The sequence below is a fragment of the Ailuropoda melanoleuca genome, chromosome 1 (assembly GCF_002007445.2).
Source record: "Ailuropoda melanoleuca isolate Jingjing chromosome 1, ASM200744v2, whole genome shotgun sequence".
Classification (NCBI taxonomy): Eukaryota; Metazoa; Chordata; class Mammalia; order Carnivora; family Ursidae; genus Ailuropoda; species Ailuropoda melanoleuca.
Genome location: NC_048218.1, coordinates 206,639,098 through 206,658,991, shown reverse-complemented (window position 1 = coordinate 206,658,991; position 19,894 = coordinate 206,639,098). Strand labels below are relative to the sequence as shown.

Here is a 19,894-nt window from a genome sequence, read left to right as displayed (position 1 = left end):
CTCCCCGTGTCTGACATCCCCCTCCGCCCCCCTGGCCTCTCCCCGTTCTCCTCCCTGCCTGGCATCTCTCTGGTCTCCTCACTGCCTGACATCCCTCCTCCTCCCCTGCCTGGCATCTTCCTTCTCACCCCTTCCTGGCACCTTCCTCTTACCTGGCACTTCCCTTTACCTGGCACCCCCCTCCCTGCCTGGCATTTTCATCCCCTCCTCCTTTCCTGATCTCTCCCCCCACTCCTCACTCTCTTCCTCCCCCTGCCTGGCACCTCCNTCCCCCACCCTCAGCCTAGTATCTCTTCCTCCTACCCCCTTTCTTGCACGTCTTCCATGACTGGCAAACTCCCCCGTCTTACCTCCTCTCTGATACTTCCCCCTTCTCATCTCTGCCTGGCATCTTTCCTTCCTTCCCCTACCTGGTACCTTCCCATCCTCCCTCCACCTGCATTTCCCCTCCTTCCCTTTGCCTGGCACTCTCCTGCCTGGTACCTTCCTCTCCTCCCTCATGTCTGGCACCTTCCCTCCTCCCTGATTGCCTTGCACCTACTTCTCCCCCTCGCCTGCCACCTCCTCCCTGCCTAGCATGTTCCCATCCTGCTCCTGCCTGGCATCCTCTCCCTCCTACCCACTCCCCTGCCTGGCACCTCCCCTCCTTCCCTCCGCCTGGCACCTCCCCTCCTCTCCCCTGCCTGGCACCTCCCCTCCTTCCCTCTTCCTGGCACCTCCCCTCCTCCCATCCTGCCTGGCAACTCCCTTCTCCCCCCCCACCCCGGCACCTTCCCTGTCTCCACTTGACACCCTCCTGCCTGGACACCACTCTCCCATTCAGGTTGTCCCCCTGCCTTTAGCCTTCCTGCAGGGCACCCCCCCCTCCCAACCATCCCTGGGCAGGTAACCTCTCCCCCATTGGCGTCTTCCTCCTCTCATTGTTCGCCCTGCCTCCTCACACTTCTTGGAGTTGCCTCCTGGCCAACACCACCTACGTGTGACCCTGACCCACTCTCAAGCCCCCCCGCCCCATACCTATAACACTGCCTTTTACTCGTACCCCACACTCCACCTGCTCAAGGACTTGAGTTCACAAGTTGAGTCCTGACCCCAGCCTGTGGCCTTGCTGCTCTTGCAGGAGGGGTGAAACCAGAGGAGAAACCAGGGGTGAAACAGGGAGGGGCCGGCATGAGCGCAGTGGGCAGATTAAGAACAGGCCTACTCAACGTGCCTGCCACCCCTGGGATTCCCTCAGATGTTCCTTCTGGGCTCCAGAAGCCATCCAGGTCCCATCTGGGCCTGACAGTCATGCCCTGTACCTCCAATGCCCAGGTCTTTCTCCCCTCCCCTTCCTAATGCCAAGTCCCCAGAACTTGCCTCCCCTGCCGGGCCTAGGTCTCACCTGGGTTCTCTGCTCTGTCCTTCTAGCTCAGTCCTGCAAGACCTGGTCTCTGCCGACTGCTTCCTGCTCTCACACTGCTCCTGCCCCGTGATCCCTGTGCAGCCCTCGATCCTGGTCCCTTTCTGCACACCTCCTGTTTCTTTCTCAGACCTCCTTGTCACAGAGTTTGGTTCACCCAGCTGACCCCCTCAGGCTTCCTCAGCAGCCCTTGGAGGTCCATCTGGACTCTGCCTTTGGGGCTCAGGTTCTGGCCCACCCCTCCCACTGCCCTCTCCTTTCAGATTCTCCTCACAATGGCCCTTGGTGCTGCAGGTGCAGTGGGCTCCGGGCCCGGGCACCGAGGGGGCACTGGATGACTCCCCCACTGCAGGACCCTGCCACCTATGACTCCAGGCCTTCAGCACCCACCCGCCGTGGTACAGGTAGGCGCTGCCCCCACCGCCCCAAACCCAGAAGCAGGAGCCCTGGGACCCCACTGAGAGGTGCTGGCTCTTGGCCTCCAGTCATAACCCAAGGCTCCCTCTTGGCATTTCTGTCCCGCCCGAGCCATACCTATGACATGCTTCTTCCCGTCCCCCCCCACTGCTGGGCCATCCCCCAGACCCTGCTGACATCTCCTCCCACCCTTCCACTACCCCTTCTGAGTGCCTTCTCCTCCTGGCTCCCTGGGTTCTGCCTATCAAAGCCAGTCGGAGCCAGGAAGCAGCGAGTCTGAAACCAGTTTTTGGCTCAGGTGAAAATGGTCTGGGGCTGTGGCTCATTCCATTTCCTCCACTCACAGCCACGCAGACACACACCTCCTCCATCCTCACCGGCGTGTGTGCCCGCATGCTCTCTGCTAGCTGGGGGGGGCCTGCTGATGCCCAGCACAACTTAGGCTCTAGAAACCTAACCCCAAACCTGCCTTGGCAAACCTCTAAAATCCTTCCGGAATCCAGGCAGGGGTTTGTTCTTGGTGGGAGGGGGAGGTGGTGGCAGCCTGTTGCGTGGCCTTGGGTGGGGCCAGCCCTGTGCTACCACCAAGCAGGCCTCAGACTCAGAGGTGCCCCAGGCCCATCGCATGTGAGTTGGACTTCCTGGGCCTCCTCTTGGCAAAGTATGAGGAGGTTGGCCGGGCTAGTACCATATCGGTGCCCCTGGTCCAGAAGGAAGCACCAAGGCACTGGTGGAAAGGCAGCCTGCCTGAGAGCCATGTTCAGCTGTGGGAAAGGGCAGGATCTGGGTCTGAGGCCTGCCCAGCCCCACCTGTCACCCTGGCTGCCTCACCAGTGGGAGTCTTCTCTGACAGGCTGGGTGCTGGGGGACCCTAGAGGTGTGAAGGACTTTGTCCTTACCCTCAGGACCGGAAGTCCAGCAGGGGGACAGACTTGGGAAAGCCCACAGGGAGTGCCACAGCAGACAGTTCAGGCCCCAGGGCTCTGAGGAGCAGAAAGGCCCCAGAGGAGCAGTGTGAAGTGGGCTTTCAGAGGACAACGGGCTGGGTGAAATGAGGGTGGCTTTCCCAACTTCTCCTTCCTCAGAAAGGGCCGAGGAACTCTCTCTATCCTGCCTGGGCTGTTCCTCTCCCTCCCACCCCTGCGGCTGGCTTGTGCCTCCGGCAAGATGGTGCTGTGGCTGGCTGCCAGGGGAGCCCAGTGCTGTCACCTGGTGCTGGCCACGGGGCAGACAAACGCTGGGCGGTGCAGGAAAGTCAGTGCCCCACACAAAGGTCCTGCTTAGGTTAACTGCGGGCCTGTTTCCCAGCTTGCAGGGGTTGGTTTTTTAATGCAGAATCCTAAAGAAAAGGTCTAAGCTGGTGTACTCGCTGGGCAACTCTAAAATTCTCGGTGTCTGAGGGTGGAGGCTTGCCGAGCAGCTGGGGTCCCTGGGAGGTACCCTAGAGCCAGGGGCCCCCACGTGGTGAGTCCTTGTAAGTCGTGGCTGATTTGGGGTACACTGAGCTAAGCCCTAAGCTGGCTCCCCAGCAGCACTAGGTCGGTGCCCTGGGTTGATCCAGACCTTGCCTGAAGGAGGTGATCACCCTGAAGGATGAGCAGCAGGAGAGGGGAGGCGTGGGAAGCCTGGGGGGTTGGAGGCTCTGAGGGCAGTGGGTACATCCTAGCGACACCTGATCCCGGAGTGGCCTGGTCACAAGGTGAATGGAGGGTCCGTCCTGAAACTCCTGGGGGCCTCCCCATGTGATGAAGGAGGCAAGGGGTGAGGTGCTGGGGAAGTTTCTGGCGTGTTGTTTTAGAGCCACATTAACATGAGATGGGGCTTCATTCAGCATGTGCAGTCCCAGGCATGGAGCCGGCTTTGACGCTTGGCGGCTCGGGCACGTGCTGTCATTTGGATGCTGACAGGCCCCGTGCTAGCGTCTAGACGGCGCGGTGGGCACGCGCCAGGCGGGCAGCAGCTGGAGGCTGTCTTCGCCCCGAGTGCTGGCGGTGTGATTGCAAGTGAGAGCTCGTTATTAGTGAGCGTGGAGTGGTGGAGGTAATGAGCTGAAGGTGTCACCAGGAGGGGCTGTCACCAGGAGGGGGTGTCACCAGGAGGGGCTGTCACGGGAGTTGGTGTCGGGGGTGTCACGAGAGAAGGTGGAGTCACAGACACGTGGGCTGAGTGAACGGGCCTCAGGTTCCTCTGGATTGTGCGCCCTCTCGGATGACCGTGCCAGAGGCGTCGGCCTGCTTCTGGTGGGCACTCGGCTGACGGATGCCTGGGGGGGGGGGCAGGGCTGTGGCTGCCGGTGTCCCCTGCTGGTGAGGGATGTGCAGACCCTTGGTCACTTGTGAGGACCCTGCAGGAGAGGAATTGCTCACTTCAGCCTGGCCCACCTCTTGATTTGCTTCCCAAGCTGTGAAACCAATTTCTTTGTTACCTAAACTTAACTTCCAGGAAATTTGAGAATGTGTCTTATGAGCATGTGTCCCGCTCATGCCTTTCCTGGAATTTACAAACTTGGATCATCTCCCATGTCAACCTTCTTTCCAGACCGAAGAACATTCTGGGGCCTGGAGTGAGGAGCCGCGTGCTGTGGGGAGGGGAGAAAGGCAGAGACAAGAAGACACAGGAGGATGTGCTGTGCTCCACCTCACTCCAGAAGAGGTCGGGGGCACTTGGCAAAGACACGTGTAGTGAGCAAGTCAGGACATTGGAAATACAGGGAGGGAATATACGAGGCAGCCAAGGATGACATTAGTGCACAAGGCACAAGCCGCAAGGCCCCGAGGCCCCGTCCGCAGTGGGAAAACGGGCGCTTATGGCATTCGCACCGCCTAGAAGCCAAACCATTTGCTCCAAGACGCTGTGATTTCAGGCCCTGTGACCCTGAGAAGTCTCTCCTATGTGATGACGTGAGGGGGACACTGGGTGACAGAGCTAAGCACAGGTTTCCTAGGCCAAGGCAAAGACCAACACAATAGTATGCAGCCAAATAAATACTGCTGATCGTGGTCAATCCCAAGATAAAAGTTAGAAGAACTAGAGGAAGACATTGCCTGCCTTCAGGAAATGCTCTACACGTTAATATTTCCAACGACAGTTTTGAGAACTGTCAGGCAGCAGGAAGGTTTATTTAAAATCGGGAATTAACTACAGAGTCCCACACATTCTTGGGGAAGGGTAATATCCTTGTAGGAACATAGACACCTCAACCAGCACACATGCCCAGCAGGTGAGTTTGGGTATAGCGCGGGCCCGGTCACTCGCCTTCCGTCGTAGATCGTGAGCCCCCGTGTCAGGGACTTATCAGCTTTATTGCAGGGCCAGCTGGACTAGAGAAAGAAGCTTGAACCTGTGTTTGCTTATCTGGGGTGTAGGAAAAGGTTAAGATGGGCTCCCTCCTGCCAGCAGATGCACCCCAAAGGGAAGGGCAGGCTGCACGGAACAGCCCTGATGTCACCACCCCTGACCCAGGAGAGGAACTTGTCCAGCAGAAGTCAGACCCTCCCAGCTCCTCAGGCAGAGAGCCCCTCCCAAGGGGTGGGAGAGGTGGCAGGATTATTCCAGAGTCTTCTCTCCAGAGGAACAGAGTAGAGGTCTCCCCGTGAACCCATGATGACAAGAGCACGGGGTTCCCTCCACGGTTGGGCGTGGGGCTGGCCATCTTGCTGACAGCTACACCAAAGCTCAAGTCCCGACCTGGGAGTGACATTTGACCCTCCCCCTTCTGTCTCCATTGGGACAATCACCTCTTCCTTTGATTTCGTAGACATGTCTTAGTTCCATTCTCTTATGTCTCCGTAATGACGCTGTTGTTTCCTGCCTGGACCACTGAGGTAGCCACCCAAGTCGTGGCCCACTCTCAGTCTGGACCCCTCCTCCCAACCCCAGCCCTGGGGTTGCCAGGGTTCCTGCAACACAGACCTGATCTGTTCTCTCTTCCGTTTCCTCACCGGCTTCAAGGGCCTGCCCTCACTCAGGGCCTTCCCACATGCTGTTCCCTTGGCCTGCAACACACTTCCAGCTCCCTTCACCTGCCTAAATCTGCCCATCCTTCAAGTCTCTACTTAAACACCACTTCTTCCAGGGACACTTTCTCCCACACTGATTAGGTATGAAGTCCTAACTTCTTATGGCTTATAGTGTGTACCAAAGGTTTAAAGATTGCATCGTACTGCTCCTTAAAGGCTCAGACTGCATCTGTGGTGTTCCGCACGATACAGAAAAACATTTCGTGAATGAATGAGGCAGGCGGTGGGAGGAGGTGGCTCTGACAGCTGATCTTAAGAGGACCATGACGGGCGGGGTGCCTGGGTGGCTCCATCATAAAGCCTCTGCCTTCAGCTCAGGTCATGATCCCAGAGCCCCGCATCGGGCTCCCTGCTCAGTGGGAAGCCTGCTTCTCCCTCTCCCACTCCTCTTGCTGGTGTTCCCTCTCGCTGTGTCTCTCTCTGTCCAGTAAATAAATAAAATCTTAAAAAAAAAAAAAGAGGACCCTGAGGGGGCACCTGGGCAGCTCAGTCAGTTAAATGTCTGACTCTTGATTTCGCTTCAGATCATGATCTCAGGGTTGTGGGCTCGAGCCCCACGTCAGGCTCTGTGCTGGGCGTGGAGCCCGCTTGGGATTCTCTCTCTCCCTCTCCCTCTGCCCCTTCCCTGCTCTCTTGCTTACGCTCTCTCTGTAAAAAAAAAAAAAAGAAGAAGAAGAGGACCCTGAGATCCCTTTGTATGGTTGGCCCTTGCCCTCTCTGCACCTGCACAACCCAAGGGTAGGCCTTTCTTAACTACCTGCCTTGGCCTGCTGACACCTGAGCAGCTCTTGGCCCATGCCTGGGCAGCAGTCCCTTTAGAAAAGGACCTGTTCACCATGTTCACAGACGCTCCTTCCATATTTAGTTGTTTGGTTTTTTTAAAAAGATTTATTTATTTATTTTAGAGAGAGAGAAAGAGAGCAGGCCTGGGGGAGGGGAGGGCGGGGAGAGGGGAAGGGGCAGAGGGAGAGAGAGAATCTCAAGCAGACTCCCCACTGAGCACAGAGCCCAACATGGGGCTTGACCCCCCCAAACCAACCCCCCCCACCCTGAAATCATGACCTGAGCCGAAATCAAGAGTCAGATGCTTAACTGATTGAGGCACCCGGGCACCCGGTCTTTAGTTGTTCTTGTGGTGAGGAGAATCTGGGGTCCCTGGTCTTGCCCTTTGGCGTTCTAGAGAATAAACGTTTTTCTGCTTCCATGACATCTGACTGCTTCCAGACGTTTGCCTCCCCTCCCCGGGTCCACTCTCAGGAACATTCAGGTCTGGCTTCCTCAAATGTTCCTCACCTGGGGGCCCGTGCAGGCTGCTCTCGCCCTTGGTGCCCACTGCGAGAGCCGGAGGGGGGCGCTGCCTGGTGCCGGCAGACAGGCTTCGGGGCTCCCGGGGCTCCGTTGGAAGGTGGGCTCTGCCCCTCATCAGCTAGGCTGATGTGGGAAGAGGCACTTAGTTCTCTGAGCCTCAGTGTCCCCGTCTGTAAGGTGGGACTTGATGCCCCTTCTATAAAGATTCAGAGGGATGCTAAGTACCGAGCACTCAGCTCAACAGCCAGCGCCTGGTACCCCTCATCAGCCCGCGGGCTAAAATGTGGTGCCCGGTGCTGCCCTGCGCACCACAGCGTCCAGGCATCATCCGCAGACCCTGTGACCATGTCCCCCCAGGTTCCAGGCCCAGCTTCCACTCTCGCCACCCTTATAGCGTGGGCTCATAAAGGCCTGGAGTCAGTGAGCAACCTTTCCTCCCCTCAGCTGAGAACGCCATTCTCCCTGCTCCCACATCTTGAACTCAGATGCAGAGTTAGCTTTAGCCTGGCTTCCCAGTCTGACTCAGTCTGCATATTTAAGCCTTTAATAAAGTTTCAAGTTGGAAATAAAAAGCCAGCCAGCAGGGTGGAGGAGAGAGCTCCTTGGTGCTCTGGCTGTCCTGGGCTGTGAGCAGCTGAATCCACAGCAGGGGCCCGGTGGGTGGGCTCGGGGGAGGGGCCCCAGCTGTCAAGGGCCCAGAGGAGGGGGAGAAGCTGAGCTCCAGCTCCCTCCGAAGACCCCACTCCATCCCACCCAGCAGGAAGCACTCTTTTGCTTTTGTGCCTCAGTTTCTCCTTTGACCACTTACTTTTACCACCCCACTGCCATCTTACTCTGGCCTCTTCCTCAGGAAAAACTGTCTCAGAAACCCTTTCAAAGAATGCCCAACGGGTGGACTAGGGCCCCACCTATCCAGACTCTCCCACCCCACCCCCAACAGTCCCACCCCTCACTTCAGCAGCCCCCAGGACTCCAGAGCAGCTCCCACAGGATGGAGAAGGGCCAAGCAGGCCCAGGGCAGAAGAGTGGCAACCACTGTTGACTGAGATCTTAGTGTAGGTTTTAGGAACTGTTTTAAGAATTTTTCATGGTTTAGCTGATTTATCCTCACCGCAAGACTAAAATGATAGTATTATCATCATCACTTTCAAGATGAGAAACTGAAACACAGAGAGGTTGAGTAAACTTCCCAATGGTTAGTGCAAGAGCCCCAGTTGGGGTCTGTCCACCACATCTAGCCCCCAGAGGGGTGCAGTGACCCAAACCAGACGGGCCCTCAAAGAGACAAAGTAGCCAGCCTTTTCTGTAGACCCAGGCCAGCCCCTTGTACCCCAGCACCTAGACCCAAGGTCAAAGGCTAGTTGTCCTGGTGCTCAAAGCTCACACAACTCATTTACATTCATTGCTGGGTGCCTAGGACTTTAGAGTTTGCAACCCCCGAAATGGGGTGTGTATGTGTGGTAAATTGGAGAAGTCTTGCCACTTAGAAAAGGGACAGCCCCTCCCCAATTCCATCTGATTGTTTCCAAGTATATTGGTGGGCTTGTGTTGCTAGATTTCCAGGTTTTTAAGAGATTCTGGAAATCTGGCTTATTATGTGAAATCTCTCAATTTTTAAAATTTTAAAAATGTTCAAGAAAGACACTGTGGGTTAAGCCAAACCTGTCTGCTTTGCAGCTTCCTTCTTGGGCTCCCCTCATGCCATCACCCCCAACTGGTCACCTCTTCTAGCCCTCAGGCCCAGAGCCCTAAATCAGCATTGCTAGTCCAGAGAACTCGAGGGGCCTGGGCATCATTGGACCCCAGGTTGAGAAACACCACACTGAGTTGGAGTCACTTTAAGCAGTCTCTTGCCATAAACGATTTTTAAACAGAATGCAGAGAGTCTTGTCAAAAACTTGAGAATCCTGCCCCAGGTAGAAACAGGGATCCCAATGATGGGCTGCTAATGGGAAGGACTGGAGGTAGATTCCCCAGTTGCAGAATCCCCCTCAAAGTTTGAGTTTTAAACCCAGAACAGCAGCTGGTGAGGGAATTCAGAGCACCTTTGACAACCAACGGTAGGGGCGGGGGGGCAGTTCAATGACAAGCCAAAAAGAACAGTGACCTTGAGATCAGAGCATGGCAGTCTGGGCCCCATCTTTGAGACTAGTTCCCTGTCTGGCTCTGAGTCAATCATTAACCTTGTGTTCTCATCTTTAAAATGGGTATAGTAATATTCAGCCCCCTTAACTTCCTGGGATGTTGAAAGAACCAAATTAAATAATGCATACCGCACTGTTTTGTAGGCTATGAAGCTCCGTAAAGATGTATGTGTGAATTTGGAGGTGTTTGACAAAGTCTCTCCCAATATCTTGAGTGTGACACATAAACGTGGGCTGGATGCAGTAGTGTGCGGGTAAATATTTAACAACTGGCTCTTGACAGGGTGGGAAGGGGGAGCTGAAATCTGATTTGTATTATTTGCCAATTTCCATGGTATAAATACTCCTACCACGGCTGATTTTAAACTACCAACATGACACTCCAGCACATCACTGCATGTTACTACGATTGAGTAAAGTTGCTGCCAATTGAAGACGCAGCCCAAAGGTTGTAGATTGTCTGTCTGGAACGAGGGCTTTGTCTGTCCTCTTCCAGTACAGTCAGCATGGACCTGGGTGAGGAGAGAAGGTCATGCTCATGGATCTGTGAATGACACATAGCTGGAAAGGACGGCAAATATATCGGATTACCGAATTCAGATTCAAGGGATCTCAAGCTGGAATAATGGGCTGATTCCTACAAGATGGATATCAACAGGAATAAATATAAGTTATATGTTCTTGAATCCAAATAGGCAATGTTAGAAGTAGGGGATGGGAGACACGTTTTGGCACAATCAGAGTAGAAAGAGAATTGAGGTTTTAATTGACAGCGAGTTCAATGAAAGTCCAAAGTGGGATGGATGGTTACCAAGGAGTGATACGCTACTAACAGTGATGGCTTCGTTTGGACCTCCAGGACTTAAAGAGAATTCCCACATGTGTCCCCTCAGTACTGTTTTGCTATTAGCAATAAGCTGGTGAGAGAGCTGAAGTGGCAGTGTACCCATTTTAAAGATAAACAGACTGAGGCTAAGAGAGATTGACACAACGTGGCCCTTTTGTGCTCCTGTCGATTGGTGGTGGCAGAAAGACTCAAGCTCAGCTGTTCTGGCCCCAGGCTTGGCCCTGTGTTGTGCCCATAAGCACGTTGTTCTCAGTGCTGTGCTTTCGGGGGCGAGGGGACAGGCGGGTGGCCCTCGGACAGGCAGGCCGGTCACAGTGGGTGGCTTTAAGGCTGGAAATGTATTTTCTGGAGGCAGGATGTCAGAGAACAAGGTGTCGACAGGGGGCTGGGGTCCTTCTGAGGCTGTGAGGGCAGATCTGCCCCGGGCCTTGCTGCTTGACTTGCAGACAGCCGTCTTCCCCGAGTCACACGTCTTCCCTCTGTGTGTACCTGACCCTGTGTCGTAAATTTCCCCTATTTTATGACCCTGGTCATATTGGATTAGGATTACCCTATTGACCTCATTTTAACTGGATTACCTTTGTAAAGACCCTATCTCCAAGTAAGAACACATTCTGAGGGAGGAGGGTTAGGACTCCAGCAAACGAGTTTGGTGCGGGGAGACACACTTCAGCCTGTGCTGGGGGGACTATGACGTCTGCTTAGGAATTTGGAGCCGTGTCTTACGGAGGAGGGAGAAGATGAGCTCCAGGTAGCCAGAACCTCTGGGAGGTGACCCAGGCTCACACGCACCACAGGAAGGTCTGAGGTCCCCGATGCCCCCTGCTGCGGGAACACCAGCTCCTCCCTGGGCTGGAGCTTTCCTCACTAGGGGCTGCGTGGAGCTGGAGGGAGGTCCCGAGCCCTCTGTTCCCACAGACACCCCTGGCATTCACCAGTGTGCACTGGTACAGCCCCATGGCGGGCTCCACCACTGTCCTGCTCCCCGCGGGCTGCCCCTGCAACCTCTGCTGGGGCTTGGGCTCAGCGACTGGGCACACCCTCGGCCATGGCTGCAGCTGGCTGCTGACTTCTCCACCACTGCCACAAGGCTGGCCACCCTGCCAAGCGACAGCCCCACTGAAGACACAGGTGTTGGGGGCTGAATGCCTCTTTTCCCCATAAGGAAGCCCAGAGCTCTGGAATGGGGTGCACAGCACCTGCTCCCCCCAACCCCCTGCAGAGCAGCAGCTGTCCTGGGGCAGGAGCTGACACGAGCTTCTCATGCTTCCATGCTGTCAGCCCCACCCGACCCTATCCAGTCCTCCAACATTGTGTCCCAGGGGCTGAGGCTGTGTCTCGTGGGTGCATGGGCAGCACTTGGCACCAAGCGCTCACACAGGAGGTGCTCACTAAGTGCGCGGCAGGATGGCAGAGGAGGAGGGGGGCAGGTGCGGGAGGAGGCCCTGCTTTTCCTCCAGATGCTTCCAGCAGCAGCTCCTGAACCTCCGCTTCTCTTGGCCCGACGGTCGCCCTTACGAACTCTTCTTCGGTGAGAGTCCAGTGGCTTTGCCACTTCTGGTGGCCTCTGAATGTCTTCCTTCCCCCCTTTCCTGCAGTCTTTACCAAGTTTTTGCATTGCACGGATAAGCTTCCCATGCGAGACCCACCCTGCCTACTAATGCGCTCAAGGAAGCTTCCAGCGGTTGGGGCAGAACCCAGACTCCGCTTGGGCTCCCAGAGCCATCAGAATTAGCTACTGTGAATAATTGCCCGGCTGAGCCCTCAGAGGTCCCCTCCATGGTATTTGTGATGGTTCCTCAGCGGAGGGGCTCTGAGGGCTCCCCGTTTTCACCAGTCTCCTAGCTGGGGGTCGTTGGACAACAGGACCGCCAGGACCCAGAGATAAGGCAGGGCAGTGCGGCCTCGCCCACAGAGTCGGGCAGGCTCAGCATCAGGAAGCTCTAAGAGCAGCGACTGTTAAGTGTCTCCTCTGTGCCAGACCCTGTGCCCAATTCTGCACGTGCACGACTTCATTTCAAGCCTCACATCGACCTGTGAGTCAGGCATAGGGCGCCCTGTCTTGAGGACAGGGAAGACGAGGCTCGGACAGGTGAAGTAACTTGTGCCAGGTTCTGAGCTGAGTGTGAACCCGGGACCGTCAGACTCTAGATCAGCGGTTCTTCACCCAGGGCAAATGTGCCCTCCAGGGACAAAGGACAGTGTTGGGAGATATTTTTCTTTGTTGCACTGCGGGTGGGGGTGGGGGCGGCGGCGTGCTGGTAGAATTTCCTGCATAGAGGCCAGGGATGTTACCAACATCATGAGGCAGCCCCCACAATAAAGACTTATCCAGCCCAAAATGTCAGTGGTGCTAAGGCTGAGAAGACCTGTTCTGGAGTCTAAGCTCAGAGTCATTGTACTGTGGTGCCTGCAGAGACCCTACCCAGGGCAGTGGGTTCAGGGCCTGGGAGAGGACAGGACCCCGGAAGAACTGGAGTGATGTGCAGGGCATTAAGGCCTCATTGTCACAGCCCGGTCCCAAGACAGACTAGGTTGCAATGGCCAAAGCAAAAGCCCGGATCTGGGAGCAAGGGCAGGGGGGCAGGGTTGGCTGAGGGGCTACCTGGAGGGGATTCACTGGGATGGGGGGCACCAGCTGGCCTTAATTACAAAGGACTGTGAAGCTGGGGGCTGAGCACCACGCAGGTCCTGAGGCCATCCTCCTCCATCTCCCTACTGCCTGCTCCCTGGTGAGTCTTCACGAGGCCTCTTGGCCATCACCACAGCTCTTTGAGCCCAGGAGTAAAGACGGTATGCTGTGTGGGGACACGGGGAGACTGAGCTCTGCTTTGACTGCGAGACCTTGATCATAGAGCAGCTTCAAAGACCATCTCCTCTTGATCCCATGCACTTTTGGCCCTGTTCCCCCAAGAAACCTGCAGTCCTCTGCACACGGGTGGAGCCTTTTGCCTTTTACTCAGCTCACTTCTACCCTCCTTAGGCCCAATGAGAGTCTCCGAGTTCTCCAGACCTATGGCCACCAAGTGGCACCGGGAGAGCAGGACAAGGTGGCTCTGGGGCTGTGCCGGAGCACTGCCCGCTTCTGGCCTATAGCTAGGACCACGCGTTCCCAAAGCAGGCAAGCACTGAGGTGGCTAGGTGGAAGTTCTTTGGAAGCTTCTGTGTCTCACTGCAGTGAGAAGCAAGGGCGTCAGCTGGGGAGGGGAACAGGAGTTGGTGGTTGTAGGGGAGCAGATGTGGAAACTCACATAGGGAGCAGAGCGGGGAAGGGCGTGCGTGGAGGAGGGACGGTGGGACAGCTGCGCAGCATGAGGCCAGGTGAAGGGGGTGCTCCTGAACAGGGAGACCCCGTCAGGGTGCTTAGGTGTCTCTCTGGCCACATTCAGGTGCCAGGTATGGGGCAAGAGTTGGTGAAGCTGGATTTAACTCTTAAGTAAGAGAGTCAGGAGTATATGCAAAGGAGGTGAAATGATGAATTTTATGTTACGTATGTTTTATCATAATTTTTAAAAAAGAATCCTATGTAACTGTAGTTGTGATGAGGGGTGTGGGTCAGAGAAATGGACCAGAGGTTCCAGTGGAGTCACAGGCTTCAGGAATCAGGGAACTGGACAGAGTGAGCTGGAAGGACAGGAGATGGTGGCCGGAGTGAGGTGTTTAAGGCTGATTTTGGGGTGCGGGGCTGCAGCTGCTGGAATGATAAGACCCAAGAGGTGATTTGGAGCAAATGGCTGAGGGAGGGTGGGGGACCTCTAGAGCAGAGGTGGCCGAGGGACAAGAGACCGAGGTATGGCAAGGACCACCCATGAAGATCCCGAAAAGCAACAAGAAGAGGACAGGCGTCAATGAGTGTCCTCGAGTGGCAGGGAGGGTCCCTACCCCACTTCGAGTCCAGGGGTGGGGAGCTCTGGGGAAAATACTGCCACCACCAGTGGCAGTTTCGAGGGCAGTGGTTTCTGGAGGGCTTCTCTCGCAAGAAGGCAAAAGGGCTGTTCACAGAAGTGGCCCAGCGTTTTGGAAATTTTACTTATGACAGACCGCACAGTAGAAGGGTTCAGGCTGGGAGATGGGAGAAGAGGGGCCACACAGAGCCTTACAGAGCTGAGGATGCCTCTAAGGGGAGTCCGGGGCCTTCTGTGGGCCCAGACTCAAGAGAGGAAGTACATCGTGACAGGAAGGCAGGTGCACTCAAGGCTGACCATGGGGAGGGACAGAGTGTCCTGTTGAGGGGGGCGGGGCACTCTCAGCCCCCACCCGTGCAGTGTGAAAGTGTCCTCAGACCCTGTGGGCAGGGTGGGGCCTGCCCTTGATCCCTCACAGAGCTGCAGGTATCTGGGAGACCAGGTTCAAGGGTTGCTTCCAGGCAGGTTTTATCTGTACATTCCACTGCCCCCCAACATTTGGTTTGATTTCCCTGAAACATTTGCCAAGGGAATGTACATGAATTTTTTTCTACTCAGTTTTCTTCACTCAGGTGACATCTCAGACCTCAGAATGTAGTGGTTGGCCGAAATCCCTTGGACCACCTGGTCAGATCAGTAGCTGAGGCCTCAGAAGCTTCCCCGGGGGTGAGGGCCGGGACATTAAGCCACCAGGAGACTGTCCCGACACTGGCCATGAGGGAGCAGTGAGCTGTGGGGGAGAGAGGAGAGGAATCAGAGGTGCCAGGATGGGGCTCCTTTCTGCCAAGAGAAAGGAGGGCTGGGGCCTGGGAGCCATGGGGTGCAAGCAGGGCAGGAGTGATGGCTTCAGCCAGACAGAGGGCACTGTGGGATGGGTGGGCTTCCTGGGCTCTGGCTGGGGGGCAGCCAGGAGGCTGGTGGAGGGAGGTAGGTGGTGAGAAGGAGGGGCTTGCTGCTTCTTGGAGTCTTGATAGCCTGTGAGTCCTGAGAACATGGATCCCTTGCTTTTGCCCCTGCAGCTAGCTAGATAGGCCGGTGTTGGTCCAGAGGCAGAGGGGTGGGGAGCAAGGATGGTTCTGTGGACACCTCCCTGCCCCCCGCACCAGGGAGAGCCCTGCCCCGTGTCCCACCCCCTAGGCTGCAGGATGGGAGCTGGGGCAGTTAGAGCACACCTCAGGGTCCCACATAAATACCTCCCCACAGACCAACCCCATCCTGGCCAAAATGGGGAGCAGACCAGTGTGGCTCGTTTTTTGCTCAGCACTGTAAGCCGTAGGATGTTGCTACAAGGAACCATCTCATTGATGGCCATCATGAGGGGAGAGTGCAAAGCTGCTACAAATCCAAAATGTACCCCCCCCCGGGCTGGTGGGTGCTCCAGCCCCCAGTGACCAGCAGTTTCAACATGCTGCCGTTTGCAGTTATCCTGTGTATGTGAGGTATAGGTGAGGGGCAGGGAAGGGGCACAGAGCACCCCATTAGACTGAAGAGATCCACACAGAACAAGAGAGGAAGGATTAACTCATTCCACTAACCTTTATCATACACCTGCTAACTGAGCAGGACCCTGGGGATCCTAAGGCAAGGCTTGCCCTGCTCCCAGGAGGCTGACAGCACAGTGGTGAAGGCTCACTGGAAGTGAGTGACAGTGAGTGACAAGGACCAGGCTCCACCTCGGGTTAGCAGCAGCCCTTAAATGGTGTGGGCCTATGTCTGTATATCTCTGTCTCCCTTTCCTTCCCACCTTGTCTGCCTTGGTTCCTGTCTCTGTCTTACGGAATCCTTGGATTTCAGGGCAGGAAGGCCCTAGGAATCTTCTGGCCACCCCCCTCCTTTTACTCCTGAGAAAGCTGAGGGACAGAGAGATACAGCGACTTGCCCAAGGTCACACAATTATTTTGGTGTCCTAGTTTATCTTTGTGTTTTGCTTCTTTCTATCATATTTGTCTTTCTTGTGTGTGTTTGCAAAACTGACACAGAAGCCGAAGTCATACAAAGAGACAGACAGCCCCCTGGCTAGTAGCAGAGGGTGTCCAGGCACAGAAACATTCTTGCACAGAGAGGGAGGTACCCAGTGCTGCTCTGGCCTGGGAAGAGTAGTGGAGGGAGCCAGGAGGAGGAGGAAGATTGCGCTATGATGTCCCAGGCCTGGTCTGCCAATGTCCTGTCTGCTGGCTGGAGGAAGCCCCTCACCAGAGGTGGGGGGTGAAGGTGCAGATTCCCTTCCACCCATCTCTGGGGACTGGGCCTGGCCCCAAGGCCTAGCTGGGGTTCCCCGGGGGCCTGGGATTTAGGCCTGGTGGGTAGGCTGAGTCAGAGCTGCCTCTGGGACCCCTGGCATGCCCTGGGGTTTAGTGACCAGAGGGGAAGTTGGGGGCTGAGTTTAGTGATGGGCCAGAACACGGACATCAGAGGTCCTCAGCCTGAGAATTCCAGGTGATCTCACTGTCTTTCTGTGTCTCTGTGTCTGTCTGTCTGTCTGTCTGTCTCTCTCTCTCTCTCTCACACACACACACACATGCTGCCGTCCCAATCAGTGAGGGTAATTTCATTTTGCTAAGGAAAGCTTTATTGCTGGGGGTATACGGAAAAGGGGGCAGCAGAAAGAGGTCTTTCCCTTCAGTCTGGTTTCCTTTGTTCCTCCCTCGCCTTCCTCCCTCTCCCCTTCCCAGCTTCCCTCCTCTCCTAGCCTCCTTCTTACATTCTCCCTCCCCTGCCCCTCCTCCCCCCTCCCCCAGAGCTGGGTCCCCGTAACAGGACCTCCGCTGAAGGCGGGGTGGGGGGGGTGGGACAGCCGGCTCCGGCCTCTGCCTCGATGGCCATCTTCCCGCAGGGAAGGAGTTAAGTCTCTCCGCTGCATCCCTCCTCCCTCCTCCGCCTCCCCCGCCGCCACTGAGTCCTGCAGCTAGGCCCTGGGCTGACCTTCACCGGGAGGGAGGCCGCAGTGCGCATGCCCGGGGGCTCCCGTCCGGCTCCAGCCGCTGCCCGGGCCCCTGGCGGGCGAGGGCGAGGGAGGGCGGCAGCGGGCCGGGACGTGCCCCCCGCGCCCGGCCGCACTCCGCTCCCGCGCGGTGGTGGTGATGGAGGGGGTGGGGGACGCCGAGCCCGTCCCGCCGGCCGCGGCGCATCTCTCCCTGAGCGGGGAGAGGCGCTTTGCCATTTGGTGCTGGTGGTGCTTCGGAGGGAAGGAGAGATGGGGGGACGGCAGGGGGGACTCCGGCTCCGAGCGGCAGGGCGGCCGTCCTCTGCCCGGACACGCGCACGGTCGGCCCGCAGCACGGCCTGGGCCGGTCGGGCAGGGGCTAAGGGCCCAGGAGGGCTGGGAGGAAGGCCCCCGCCATCTGGAAGCGGGGTTTTCCCTGGGACTCCACCGGACCGGGGCCGGAGCCTGTGGCGGTGGCACTGCTGAGCGCTCTTCTGGGGCTGAGCTGTTGGGGATCCTGGCCTTTGTGAGGTGGGAGTCCCGGCTCAGGGGGCCCACACCTGCGCCTCTGCTTTCTGGTCTTCAGGTCCCCCGTGTCTGGACAGCTAGGGTTGCCCCCGTAAAAGCAGCATGCAAATGTACCTAGTGGCTGGTGTCTTGTCAATCGCACCTTGTGAGTGGGATGGGGAGATGGTGCAGACGTGCCTGTGTGTGCAAATCCACGTGGTTCCCTGTCCCTCTGGCATTCGCACTGGTGTGCGTGCCTGAGGGGCATGCATGCATTGTGTATCTGTTGTCTGTGCTGGAGAAGGATGTCTCCCAGAGAAATGGCTGGGGTAGGTGGGGAGGAGGCCCAGAGGCTGGGGTGGCCCCGGGAGGGAGTTAGTTGTGTCTTGAGTGATACTCGCCAGCTCCTTGGGTATCACCAGAGCCTTTGGTCTAACCACCTCCTGCAGTCTCCTCCCCACCAGGACCAGTCCCCTCACAGATGCAGGGTATTCCCACTCTCCTTCGTGTCCCTCCCTCAAACATAGCTGCCCAAACTGGGGTGCCCATCCGCCTCCTCTGCTGTCTTCTTTACCCAAAAGGCCTCTCCAAGAGTTGAGAACTCTGAGCTTTACACAAAGCCTAAAGCTTTACACAAAGACCTCTAAGGTCTGTGGTTCACATGTCCATGCTAGAAGCCCCCACAGCAGGTGGGGGTGCCCATGGCGACTCACACCTTCAGGTAAGTGGCAGAGTATGAGCTCCATCCACTGGCCCACTGAGCTTTGGGTGGTTGCAAGTGTTAGCAGGCATTTGATGCTAAGTCCCCGTGTCTCAGCATGGGGTTGGGTGGGGAGGATAGATAGGGACTTAAAGACCAGTTCCAGTTTGGAAAACCAAACCTGACCTCTCAGACACTGGTCAGGCAAGTGCCAATTCATGACATAGCATAAATGGCAATGGGTATTCAAAGAAAAGAAAGGTTGGTGCACAGGAGTGGAATCAGGGAAGGCTTCCTGGAGGATGTGGGGCCCTCACTAGGCTTTAAAGGATGAATGTGATCTGGATAGGCAGATGAGCAGTAGTAGAGGGATTCCAGGCAAAAGAATAGTGGGAGCAGAGGCTTAGACATGGGAATGAGTGAGGGGTTTGGAGGTTAGCAGGCAAACTGTAGAGGTCACCTCCCCAGGTCACCAGTAGCCACTTTCATGGCCTGTGGCAGCCACCCACCTGTTCCCACCCTGCCAGGACCCAGTTTCTGCATGGGCAAGTCTAAGGGGAAGCTGGGTAGAGATTTGGTGGGAAGGGGACCTCTAGGTTCCTTGCTAAGCCAGCGGACAAGGAGGGTTATCCTGGGCCACTCTGGCCTTTCAGAGGACTGACAGTGGACACCCAACTGAACGGTGGCCGCCAGGAGCACAACTAGGGCCCAGAGAAATCAGGCTGCAGGCAAGAGGACTCTCCACGCAGAACACTCCCTTGGTTCTTTGTCTGACCTCTGAAGGCGTTCTGAAGGGGTTGAGGGTCAGGATCCCCAAGTGCAATTCTGGGTCTTGAAGGTGTACCTTCAAGTAAATTTTCCAAAAAATTCCCCCAGGCACTGCCCCACTCTCACCTGGATTCTGACAGTGCAGCCCCAAGAGGCACGTAAACTGGACCCACTGTCACTGTCGTCCCAAAGCCCTTGGGCTCTTCCTCCAGAAGGAGGAGAGAGGGGTGTGGCCTTTGGGGGCCTGGGTGGTGCTACGGATCCCAGCCTGGAGATCTCAGGATTTGCCCCTCCTGTTTCCTGTCCCTCCTTCACCCCAGGGAATGCCAGCTCCTTCCACACTGCCTCTTCTGGGGCTCCCTCACAATCCCACACTTAGCCCTGCTTTCTTTGGGATCTTGAGGCTGGTCCTACCATACCCAGCAGCCCCAGCACCTCTGGGTCCCCTGCCCCTACCTCATGCCCGGTTCCAAAGCCATGAGGCTCTGCTTGCCTCATTCCCTCTGCCCATCCACCCAAGCACCCACCCCAGCCCCTCTCCTTCCCTCACATTTTCTCTTCCTGTTCTCAGGAGTCGGATCCACCCCTCTTTTCCGAAATACTTCCCCTCTTGCCCTCACTTTCTCACATAGAGACAAACAAAGACTCCCATACCCAGAAATAGACTCACACGGAGCTGGAAGACACAGGCCATGTCCTGCCACACACGCACCCGCAAGCGCGCACACGCACTAGCGGCTCTCGTGGAGGGAGGCACACAGAGAAGGCATTTGTCTGTGCACGCACATAAACATCCACACCCACAGCCACCGAGCCATGCCCACACAAGGGTGCAGACACACACGGCAGGCGAGACAAGGGCGCACACATCTGTGGACGGAGGGGACACCGCCTCCCCGGGCACACCCACCACTGACGGCCTGGTGCAGGAGGAAGGCCTCCTCCGGGCTCGGC

At 56.7% G+C, this 19,894-nt stretch overlaps 1 protein-coding gene across 1 annotated transcript in view; it reads left to right on the top strand.

Annotated features, from left to right (window-relative positions):
- Nucleotides 1–1,653: 1,653 nt before the first annotated feature.
- The window catches only part of SMARCD3 (SWI/SNF related, matrix associated, actin dependent regulator of chromatin, subfamily d, member 3), a 28,144-nt gene continuing 9,903 nt past the window's right edge, over nt 1,654–19,894 (top strand). The window contains exon 1 of the mRNA XM_034639713.1: nt 1,654–1,806. Coding sequence (XP_034495604.1) covers nt 1,768–1,806 — 39 coding nt within the window. The 5' untranslated portion in view covers nt 1,654–1,767. The remainder of the gene's footprint in view (nt 1,807–19,894) is intronic.